This window comes from Ovis canadensis, chromosome 16 (assembly GCF_042477335.2).
Source record: "Ovis canadensis isolate MfBH-ARS-UI-01 breed Bighorn chromosome 16, ARS-UI_OviCan_v2, whole genome shotgun sequence".
In the NCBI taxonomy this organism is placed as follows: domain Eukaryota; kingdom Metazoa; phylum Chordata; class Mammalia; order Artiodactyla; family Bovidae; genus Ovis; species Ovis canadensis.
Window position 1 is genome coordinate 21,750,773 of NC_091260.1, and position 12,670 is coordinate 21,763,442.

The 12,670-nt window shown below is 37.3% G+C and overlaps 1 protein-coding gene across 5 annotated transcripts in view; it reads right to left on the bottom strand.

The window, feature by feature from the left end:
- Positions 1–12,670, bottom strand: part of TNPO1 (transportin 1) — an 84,752-nt gene that overhangs the window by 35,703 nt on the left and 36,379 nt on the right. For 2 of the 5 annotated variants that reach the window (XR_011249647.1, XM_069556200.1), the window contains exons 2-5: positions 10,301–10,414; positions 7,487–7,562; positions 3,804–3,953; positions 710–816 (exon numbers count right to left, since the gene is read on the bottom strand). Coding sequence is in view for 3 of the 5 variants with exons in the window: in XM_069556200.1 (XP_069412301.1) it covers positions 710–816; positions 3,804–3,953; positions 7,487–7,562; positions 10,301–10,414 (447 nt within the window). In the remaining 2 variants the exon portion in view is untranslated. Of the gene's footprint in view, positions 1–709; positions 817–3,803; positions 3,954–7,486; positions 7,563–10,300; positions 10,415–10,550; positions 10,704–12,670 lie in introns of those variants that run through there. The other 3 variants (XR_011249648.1, XM_069556202.1, XM_069556201.1) reach the window with 3 other exon arrangements.

Here is a 12,670-nt window from a genome sequence, read left to right on the forward strand (position 1 = left end):
AGTCAGACAGACCACTCGGTTCCTTTACATTAGGTTATTTTTATACCTGCCCTGCCTCCAAGCCTTGCTCTTTTTTGAGGAGATTGAGTCACTGCCTTAAGAAGGAAAACATCGAAAATGATTTCCATTTAAGACATCGTTTTCACCTGCTAATGAAAGAGATGGTTAAGATCCTCATTAGGTGAGAAATTACAGGAAAACAAATCCATACAGACTCCCTCTTATCCCCCCAAATGGAAAGGCTGCTACTGACCTGATCAGTGACAAACAACAAGAGACTATAATTTATAATTAAAACAATACTAGATGTACCTCAGATGTATCATACAAGAGGCACCAAAAAACTTAGAGACACTGAAAATGTACCCATGGTCTGGGAATTCAGTAAATTTAATTAAGTCCATCTTCAAAAAATACCACAACTGATTAAGCTTGACAACAGCTTTGCTGATGATACATATACACACCCAAGAATAGCTCTAAAATACAAAAACAGAAGATTTTTCTCTGTAGGAAGTATACTAAAGAGGTTTCATAACTTAATGGTCTTTATGGAAAACAGTAAGGTAAATGATCACTCACTTAAAACAAAAAGGTAACTTTAGGTCTCTAAGTTTTGATGTTTTTTGTTTCAGAGGAATTCTTTTTTCTCAAGATTACTAATATACAACATGACAAGAAAAACTACATATGAAGCAAAAATCCTTACCTCACAAGTGTTGTAATCTTCAGAATCCAACAGGCTGCAGAGTTTTGGTAAGAGGTCAGGCCAATTCTGCAATTCTCCCTTGGAGGCTATAGTTGTGATCAAAATACCTTGAAAGAAAACATGTCTGTTTAGGAAATGTGACTGCATTATGGCCTCGTGGGCAACCACAAGCCAATGCCAAGTGCTTACATCATGTGCTTGCAAGTGGGTTCACGTGCACACACACATTTAAATGTTCCAAATCATGGTAAGACTTGCAAATCATGTCCATAGTAATATTTATCAAGGATCCCTGCATCACCACAGTGTATCTGTGGAAAATCCCAGCAGAAATCAGAGCGGTTTCTAATCTTGTTTTCCAACACTTCACCCTCTTTTTAACAAGTATCTGTACAAAAGACAACTTGCTCTTCTCCAATGCCAAGAATACTTTTACTAATTAAAATTACTCCTATTTTATAAAAAATACATACAAAAAAGCAGAAAGAAAATACACCAAAATGTTATCAGCAACACTTAGTACTGGGTGATGAATATGACTATTAGATTCAAATAAAAACACATCCAAGAACTAAGAACAGCTTCTGACTTAACCTAGTATCAAAGCCATGACCCATGGTAGAGAAAGTCGAAGAGCCATCAGTCAAGAACATTTCTACATGCCCACTCTTTTGGCAACAATCCCTCTCCTGGAGACAGGCCATACACCCCTACAACAGTTCCCACTTATGGGGATCAAGGATGAATCACTGGCAAGGTGATGGTGGATTGTGGAGGCTTGAGTGACACAGGCTTAGTGATCATGTCACTCTGACTGACTGGATTATTTCAACTGTGTTGTGTAACTTAGCTCTGTTAAGGATTATGCAAATACAGAAATATATAACAAAAAAGTTTTGTGTGTTTTTCTCTGCCTTAGAAAATTTAATATTAGTTAACATAACATAATATGCTTAGTGTTTACAGATCTTTCAGCACCATAATTAAAGAGTATAAACTGACAGTAGGCAAATTATATGTACTTCAAATTATTAACCTGTAAAAGAAAATTTTTAGAAGAGAAAAAGTTCTCTTCATGGTTATTTTGAGAATTCAGTGATATGTACACAAAATGCAGAGCATAAAATAATAATTATAACTGAACAACAAATTCTACTGTTTGTGTGCATAAATTCTCTTTGAGTCTTCCATTGTTAGTTTTGAGAAAGTTGCTCCTAATGGTAAAGAGGTAAAAAATGTTAAGACTAAAGTTGTTGGCCAGGATTTACTCCCCACTGAAAAAATTAAACTGTACGGTGAGGATCATTGTATTGATAGCATTTTAAAGATCAAGTTACATTCTGGTAAGATCAAAAAGTAGCAAGAGTAATAGTAAATCTGTTCTTTCTTGCCATGTATTCTTTCCCAAAGTCAAAATATAGAGTTGAGGGAACGAGAAAGTTCTGGATCTGCCTAAAGGAAACCAAGCCATGTTTTAAAACACGCAATAATAAAAATTAAACACAAGATAAAATTTGGTACAGTATGACTGCTAAGATAGTATTAAAGAATGTTTGCAGACTGACAAATTCAAATTAATCTGGTCTCATATAATTGCATCCACTCACAAAAAAAATTCTAATGCCTCCATAGTTACAAAAAGTGAAAACTAATTCTCAGTCGTTTTACCAAAGATGGGTGTGAAAACTGAGTACTCAGCAATACCCATTACAAACCAACCATACACTCTTTAACAACCGAAACAATTCTACGTCTATCTAATGGATTACCACAGTCACTGAAATGTGGTCCTTCCAAATACATTTCCTTGGCAAGATTTCCAAAACACAGTTAAGATTAAAAAATAAAATAAAATCAGGCATACATGAGGGTCCATAAGAATAACCTAGGGAGGGAGACCCTTTTCTCAATTCTCAAATTATAAATGCCCTCTACATATCCTATTTAAAATGAGTGTTAATAATGGCAATGTTTAATATTTGGAGGGAAATTACAAAGAGCTTCTGTTTTACAAGTAAGAGATAAATCAGGTACTTTTCAAACCCTGCTGCTGCTGCTAAGTCGCTTCAGTCGTGTCTGACTCTGTGTGATCCCATAGACGGCAGCCCACCAGGCTCCCCCGTCCCTGGAATGCTCCAGGCAAAAACACTGGAGTGGGCTGCCATTTCCTTCTCCAATGCATGAAAGTGAAGTCGCTCAGTCGCGACCCCATGGACTGCAGCCCACCAGGCTCCTCCGTCCATGGGATTTTCCAGGCAAGAGTACTAGAGTGGCTTTTCAAACCCACCAGGAGACAAAATATACAAAAACAGAGAACTTTTAATGAAAATGACTGATTCATTATGGAAGTTCTTAACCGAATCCCTTTTAACCAACCTGATTAACAGCAGCTTTCCAAGTCCCTGTGAAATATGGCTGCAGAAACGCTATGGCATATGAAATCTATCCACTGGCGGGCTATTCATAGTACATGCCTGTTTCTGCTTCTACCAGAGGATGTGTGTGCTTACCAACAGGCAGTTGTGTTGGTTCCTAAAACTACTTATTTCAGTTACTGTAATTAAGCATTTTAATATAGTATTTCATAAAATGATAGAAGTTTGTTCTTCCACTAAAAACAAGCTGAAAGACTCTAAAAAGACTCAAAAATTTATGTTAATTAGGTGTATACAAGGCAAATATTAAAAACAAGGGGGGATATAGTAAAAACCTAAAGTCCTACACATAAATTGTCTTACAAAGAAGTTTCTCTTTATATGTAAAAGAAAGTGAAACTGGAAATTATACCCCATGTATGACACAAGAAAGACAGTTAAAGAACTCAAAGAAAAAACAGTAGTCCTACACTAGCATCACTTTTTAAGGCCCCATTTTAACCAACTTTGATAAAGCAACTACTAGTGAACCTGGTCTCATAGGATTAAGAGGACTTTTACTGTAACCATTAACATTATATCAAAAGAAGCAATAAGAAATTTTCCCCATCACAATTCAACATGAACTGGATAGCAAAAATTCCTATGGAAATGATCAGTCATGTCAGAAACCAACCCAGTCACAAACAAGATGAGCAAAATTGTAACAGATTACTTACCTACAGTAGCTCTAATCAGAGGAGAGGAGTCACCAATATTGTTTAAACATTCACTCTTAATAAAGTCTGTTACACCATTTGGGAAGTTCTGAAAGTGCGCTTTCACATTATTCTTCAAAATGAGACCACTCAATGATCTTGTGGGTTCATCTGTAATAAAATAACAATACTACTGAGTTTTAAAGTAGTTTTCATTTCAAAATATATCAAGAATGTAACTTTTAAAATATATTAAAAATTGATTGTAATATTTCATTAATCTGCTATAACCAGGGGAGAAAATACTGTAAATGATTACAAAGGATTAGCTCCATGATTTACAGGTCAGGGTTTCTCAACCTTGGCATTATCGACGTTCTGGGCTAGGTAATTCTTTCTTTAGGAGTGCCGTCCTGTGCACTGTATCACTGACCATAGGTGCCAGTATTACCTCTCCAAATTGTGACAACCAAAAATGTTTCCAGATAATGTCAAATGTCTCCGTGGGCAGTGAGAAGGGGATGGGGGGGGGGCGGGGCGGGAACAACAAAGCTGCACCTGGTTGAGAACCACTGATTTAATTTAAGTTTATATATGGCCAATGTACTCAAGCTTTATTGGAACCTGATACAAACATCAAATTACAGATATGAAAGTATTAGTCACCAAAGATATCCTATTAAAAATTAAGTGGACAAAGAACATATGGGATCACCTTCACATACAAATAATTGCCGTTCATTTATATCATGTTTTTCACTTGCCTCTGAGCTAAAAAGAAAAGGGGGGAGAGGGTAAAACAATTTTTAAATTTCCAGAAGATTAAATAAAAAAGAATCTACGTAAAAGAAGTTTAATCCGTAGATGATATTAACAAATTCTGAAGAACCAATTTAATATTAGAATATAACTGATGCTTTAAGAATCTGTATTATCACCAACAATATTAGCAATAGTCAACATGTTCTCAATGCTCATTACATACCAAACACTGCTAAGTGCTTTCCAAGTAGTTTGCATTTATTTATTTAATTTTTTTAAAGTAGTAGTTTGCATTTAATCCTCACAACCTCATGAGACAAGGATTAATTTATCTCCACTGCACAAACAAGGAAACTGAGGCCTTTGCCTAACTCACACAGAATAGACTACGAGCTGCGGAAGCCTAAGTATCAACCTGAGGAGTTCGTCTCCAGAGCCTCTACTCGAAGATGGTATAGTATCACCCTTCTTAAAGGGCTGGAAGACCTGTAGAGCCGGTATACTGAACACAGTATGCAATTTCAGCACTATTGTTTTACATACTTTATTAAAAAATAAAATAACCCAACTTGTTCTAGTTAGTTCAGTATGCTCCCAAAGTCTGACTGGTATTGAACTCTTCAAGGGTACAGCATGGGGGGACAAAAAGACTGCGTTTCTTTGCAAAAAAACCATTAGAGCCACCACCACAACATAGCCTATGAGCCTTTTATGTCACCCTCTAAAAATTTCTTCCTGGTTTCAATTATCACCATTCAATCAGTAACTTAGAAACAAAAGCAATTCTAAATTCTCTTCAAAGTTTAAAACTTCCATAAAATAAAAGAATAGCCAAATATTTAACTTCCTCAAGCAATTCATGTTTTTGTCTTGTTAGCCATCAATAATCAGTTTTGTAATTTTATTTTAAATGGCATGTGTATTTACTTACAACGAACACACTATGCCATTTTTACAACTATAATTAGAAGATGGAGAGTTTTTAAAAAATCACAAGGTGAAAGGAGTTAAAACTATGTCCTCTTTCTTAAAGACCCCTTTACTAGGTCTCAATTCTCATCTGCAGAGTGAGGGAAGTAGATGAGCTGACCTCTGAGGTCTCTCCATATCTAAAATTTTACCGCAGGAAAGGCAAAAAGGTTCCTAAATAAATAAGCATATTGATTTAAAGACTACTTATGCTCCTTCTCTAATATGGATGGTCACAATGCTAATTTTTTAAAACAGAAAACTAGATATAGCAATCTTATGTCCCAAATAAATGAATAAACACAGGAAGAAATAGCAAATGTTACGTAAAACCTTTTCCAACATTTCATGGTTTTATAATTCATAGGTCTTCTGGGAGCCAGTTACACACCAGCCTCTCTTGCTGCTATCTGAATTGTAAGTTTGTCATCTGTCTGCTTTAAAAAATACTTCTGATGTATCCTCATATCCCAAGACAGTTTGAAGAACGAGTATAACATTATAAAAATCTTAACATTCGGAATTTAAGAGGATAGGACAGAGAATAGATGGCTTGGTGAAAATAAACTTTTCAAGTAAGACAGTATGTTTAGAAAAATCCTTTTACTAAATATAAAGTTCTTAGAGCATTATCTGATACAACTTCTATGTGGGAAAAATAAAACTTCTGTATTAAGAAATAACACATCACATTAATATGTTTTATTAAACTAGGAATATTAACTGCTGAATTTAAAGATATGCCAAAGGACTTTTTAGTTTTTTGCAATTTAAAATTTGAAATTTCTAAAGTTTCTCTTACATGCTTCCATCACAAATTAAAATTCCTAAAATTAACTAGAAAATTTTAAAATAATTTAAAATAAATCACTATACACTGGCATGAAATATTAAAATCTGAATAAATACAAGATTAGTGAGATTTTAAGGTCATTAACCCGCTCACTAGTGCTTAGAGTTGAAACCTTACATATGGTCTGGTAGTCCAACACAGGCATTTTGTAGATGAAAAAGAGATGAAATGAGTGTCAGAGTTTAAGACTTATTTCCCAACTCCAAGTGTAGTGCTTTTACTAACTATAGAAGCACTAATGAAGCACCATGACTTCTGAAAGGCTAAGTATAGTGCTTTCATTTAGAGGCCAATAGTTGCTCAAAAATTACCCGAGTGCATTCTGAGTGTCTGACAACATCCCAGGAAGGGAATACTCAACTCTGAGAACACCTCTCACTACAGTGTAAGCTCCATGAGGACAGAGATTCTTATTATTCTGTTCACTTTTATTGCTCTTGAGCCAGCAAACTTCCTGGCAAGGAGTGGTGCTCCATAAAATATTCGTGTAATAAATAAAGTCGATAGAGACACATTACATGTATAGGAAACAATCAAATGACCATGTCATTTAAAAATCAAATTAGTTTTCAAGCTTTGTTATAGAAGTAATTTAAAATGGTTGCAGAATAGTTAATGAAAAGGTTTCATGTATACTGTTAGAAGGTTTAAAAAGTTACAAGAGTCTATGAATAGAATGATTCTACTTTTTGTTAACAATTAAAACAGTACACGGCCATATAACCCAAGTACAGAATTAAGGGATTAACAATGACCTGGTGATCGGATTCTACATGACTTCATTTTGGTTGAATCAACTTTCAAACACACAAATATGATCACACATATAGTAAGTTTTTAGTAAATCCTACATTCAATTTGTGTATAAAAGAAACCAATCTCTGACATTCATGTTCAAGTACTGTAGCAAAATGCTTTTTCATTTGCAAACACCCAACTAACAACTGACTGCTCATCAAAGCATCCAAATGCTTTAGTAACACTTTCATTCCACATCTTTAAAGCAAGTGATTCCTGCAAAATGAAATTGTTTAAAATGAGTAACTCTTCATGTATTTTAGTACATCTCAAAGACTTACTAAAAAAAATGTAAAAAGCTTTCAACACAAACCATACTTACCTTCAGATTTTAATTTTGTAAGAACAAAAATCAGGTAGTTGTTAAAGTCTGGATATTGATTGAGTTGTTCCAGTTTCTAGAACAAACAGTAGTTAAGGAAACTTCTAAGGAAGGAATTCAGGATTTTTAATCTAAAATCAAGAATCTCTTTTGTGATTTTTAGGCCTGCATTTTTTTTTCAATAAGAATAAAGTTATCTTATTAAAACCATCAATACACTATTCTAAGAACACACCAATGGCTGTGTTAAACCTCTTATGAGCTTTATGGCTAAAATCTTAAACTATTTTACATCAATTATTTTCAATACAAATAAGTCAACTTTCCACCTTCAGTACAGGTGCACACTGTATGAAAAAAATTTTCAAAACAATTTCTTTGACTTACTTGAACTTAAAAAAAAAACCCCAAACCGTAATCAGAAAGGTGTTAAAGTATAAAATAATGACAAAAATGAAAAGCATTCTAAATGAACAAAAACAAGTCTTTCAGAGATCATTTACGGAAACTGACCTTGTAAAAATCGCCTTTTAACTTAGACACTTTCATTAGTATCTTTTTTCTTCAGAATTCAAGAAATTTAGATAAAATGCTATTTATGTACAAGTCTACATATCAAATCTTATTATATAAAGTCACTATTATGAAATTACTGCAATAGTTCTACAATTATCCCCTCTCCCTTACTCCCCCCAGCCAAGATCTGCCCTCACCAGCGACACACACGTGCAGGTTTCCATCGTGCTGGCAGGCAACAATGACATAATGCTCTACTATGTCTTTCTTCATGCCCTTTTAAACCCTAATACGCTTTTTAATAACACCTCTAATTGGGTTTCATTAGAATTTTCTCAGTAGACCTAAATCTTTAAACTAAATCCACTATACAAACTCCAGGCACACCTATCAAGCTATTTATCATACACTAGAATACTCAGTGTTCAGTGGCCAGACATGAATTAACTATCAACATACATTTCTCTAGGTGTACTTTCTTTCACCAAAAAACCCTAGTGATTTCTTTAGTGAACAGCCACGATTAACAGTATGCTGATACACTAATAATTTTTCATAAATACTTCCTAATAAGGTTTACTTCCTTAGAACTTAAGCTATCTATCCATATTATTATAACAGTCTTTCTAAAAGTGCTCAAGTCTATACAAAAACAGTAATTACATTCTCTCCTAAGGAAACAAAGAACAAGGTCATCATTAGGCACTTTGAAAATATAGAGCAGTGTGTATTTTTAAAATACTATTAACCTTTATCTACTGAAATTTAAATTGTTCCTTATGCAGACAGTATACTATGCTCCAGGCATACAGAATGAACTGTAAATTTGATTCTTAGCCTACACACAGTACTGACCATACAAAGAGTACTTAATAACGCACTAAAACAAGAAATTATGATATACAATGCTACAGAATAAATTACAATGTGGTTTGGGACTTGGCTAACTTAACTGTCATACTAACGCCTATAATTCATCAAAAATCAACTTCTATCATTTCTAAAGCTATGATAATACAAATTAAGACTGAGCAACAGCAACGTTTCAAATACAAGCTCCAATACACCCCAAACCAACTACTATTCCCTCAGTACTAGCAGTATTTAGCAGAATGGCTTAAGAAAGAAAAAAAAAAAAAACCAAACCAAACCAAGCAGGCCTAAATATTAACACCTCCATTTTAAAATAAGCAGTATTAATTAACCAAAAGGCTAGATATTTACTCGCCTATTCGAGGTTTTAAGTTACAGCAATGCAGTACTTTGAGAAACTTTATTTACCAGAGCTTCTCAAGTAATTCGATTTAACCCCAAGTTTATCGTATAAGTCCAAACTACACCAAAAGAGCTTACCAGATTCCATACTAACCAATTTTCCCTCTTTATTAACAATAAAAATCAAGAGACATTTTTTGCAAACCTGCAGTTTTTAAACAATTAACTTGATCTTAAAATAAGTTATTTTATAATTGGGTGAATTTGTTTCCTTTATTAGATGCAGGACGAGCTCTCCATTTGACCGCAGTTTAGGGCACTGCAGAGAGCACACACAGCAGAGGTTCTGGTTCTTCTGTTAAGCCTTTCTGCCAGTAAAGCCTTAGCAACAGGACCGCTACACCAGCAAACTCGGTCAAGACTTGGGTAACTGAGCAGACCGTCTCCAGCCAGATTTCCCACTTGGGAGGCAGGGAGCTCGCAACAGGTGTTAGCCTGAACAGCCCCGAGGTGAGTCCTGGGAGCCCTCATTCCTAGGTCGGCTCTTCAAGACCAGGGCCTGGAAGAAACCCCGGGCCCCACACCCAGGGAGTTCAAACCCCGCGCCGGCTCCACCCCACTCAGGCCGGCGAGCGCCGCCGCGCACGCAGCGCGCCCGCCCGGCCCCTCGCTTCGCCCGCCGCCCCCTCCGCGCCCGGCGCATTGTGTGGGCCGGCTCGCCGGGGGTCCGCGCCGGCACCCAGCCGCTCCGCCTTCTCGAGCGGCCCGCCGAGAACGAGGACGTGGCGCCCGACCGGCGCACATGTCGCGATCGCGGGCAGCGGCCGGGCGCCCCCGGCCTCTCGTAGCCGGAAGCCGCCGGGCCAGGCGGCGGCCCGGACTCGGGGCACGAGGGCCGCGTGCGCGAGGCGCCGGGCAGGGGCGGCGGCGGCGGCGGGCGGGCCTTGCTCGCGGGCGGGCGCGCGGAGGGCGGAGGGATCCGGGAGCGGGGAGGGGGAGGGGCGCCGGGAGCCTCCCGGCCGCCTGGAGCGGGCCCGGCGCGGCAAAGCGGCGCGGGCGGCGGCGAGGCCTCGCAAAGGATACTTGTTGCACGGTTCTCTGGATGGTGGTGTCGGGGGACTGGGACTCCTTCAGCAGCTGCAGGATTTGCTGAAGCCCTTGCTCGTCAGGTTTCCACTCATACTCCATCTTGGTTTGCTGCAAATAAAGCCAGACACAGGAAGAGACGGAGCAAATGTTACTCCCCGTGCACAGGCCCGAGGGCTTCCCGCGCCGAGCACCCCCCGTTCCTCCCCGCCACAACGACCCTTTGCGCTCCCCGGACGCCTCGGACCTGCCTGGGGCGCCCCGAAGGAAGTCTCAGACGGTGAAACCCGGGGGAACTGATCCTAGCAGCTCGGCCGCCAACGTCTGCTGCTGCCGCCGCGGCCGCTGAGCGCAAGGAGCCGACCAGACTGAGTCACCGCGAATTTGCAATCTGGCCCCTAGATCCGCTCACGGGAGCCCCCTGGGTCCTAGTGCCACGCAGTTTTCTCCAACCGAACCCAACTCTAGTTCCACCCAGATTACTACTGATTTAAGGGCTAATCTAAAAAAAGCAACCCCCCTGCGAGACACCTGGAGATCTGATTTGGGATTTTAATCATTTTCAATTAACATGGTTAATAATTAAGAATGACTGTTAATAGGGAAAAAAGCCTGCTAATTCCCCTGACGGCTCAACAATACTTAGAAGAAAAAACAAATGTTTATAGTTAAATTTGATATATAAAGTACTAAATACTAATATTTAGTCTAAAATATTAAAAATGGATTGCATCACAATTCACACTTGAATAAACATTACATGTTGCATTTCAATTTGCAAAACGACTGAAAAAAATGCATTCTTTCATAAACTTCAACTTTTGAACTTAAACTCCACCTGAAATAACGACATTCACAACTAATGACTTTCGGCTGAAGAAAAAACAAGAAAAATAATGTAACTTTACAACTGGATAGTGTTTAATTCTATTAATGTGTTTTCACATACATTTTCTTATTTTATTATCACTCTGGCTGGAGGGGATATTATTTGTCCCCTGAGTGGTAACTGTAGAGCAAAAAGATCACAGGAAATTACAATAGTTAGTTAAAACTGGGAGGAGTAGTACTATTAGCTGCATCTACTATAATCAATAGACACTAGCCTATCAATGACAATTTCTTTAAATGCTTAAACAGAAACAAAACTTAAGTATCCAGCATGAATTATTTGTAATTCAGTATGAATTTGCTGAAGGAGAGGCTTTTTCATAACTATCTACTATTATACTTGATAGTTTGAAATCTGAAATTAGTCCCTTCCTAGTAGGAGTCTCTTCCTAGCTGGGGTTAAAAAAAAGTTACCTGACCTTACAGTTAGTTTAAAAGTATTGTTTTTCTTTCTTATATTTGTAAAAAAAACCGTTCCCTCTCTACTTCACTTTTATTTTCTGCTTAATATCCTGTAATATGGTTTTCTTTACCAAATTTTACCAACTTCCTCAATGACCCAAACCCCTAACCCCCAAACAGAAAATTGGTATCTGGACATAATATCTATTAATAATATTGTCATGTTTTTATTGGCATCTTCATTCTGTGTGTTTATATATTTTATAATGATAAGACTGTTGTTTCTGGGTCAATTCCATATATCATTAAATATTTAAAGTATTTTTAAAAACAGTATTCCATTGTATTTCTGTGCCATAATTTTAAGAAACGTTTAATTGATACGTACAATAACCTGTACAAATCATAAGCGTACAAACTAGATGGATATTTATAAAGTGAATACACCTGGTGTAACCAACATCTGCATCAAGATGAAGACCACTACTAGTACCAAGGTTTCTCTTGTACCATTCTTGGTCAGCAACTCATACTGTGATCCCTATTATAATTTCTATCGTTAAAAACAACTCCCCCTTCTCTCCTGGCCTTTTTACTTCAGAAATTTCAAAAACAATTACAAAAACAATATCACAACATATCAAACAACACGGTTGTACAAAAAGTTAATTTAAGTTCATCACTAAACTTATAGCCCTAACAGAATCAGTTTTACTAGTCTGATATGAATCCATCTACACCTTTCTCTATTCTCAAACATATATATTGTTCTGGTTTGTATTTTAGGATCATGCCACATACTATACTCTATTATTAAATAACTCTACAACTTTTAAACACACAACATTGAATGGCCATCATTCCAGGCCACTACATATAGATTTAACTTTTCATTTTTAATAGATGCACATTGGGGGAGAGTTCTGACAAAACATGGTCCACTGGAGAAGGGAATGGCAAACCACTTCAGTATTCTTGCCTTAAGAACTCCATGAACAGTATGAAAAGGCAAAAAAGATATGACACCAGATAAGTCCCCCAGGCCAGTAGGTGGTCCAATATGCTACTGGGGAA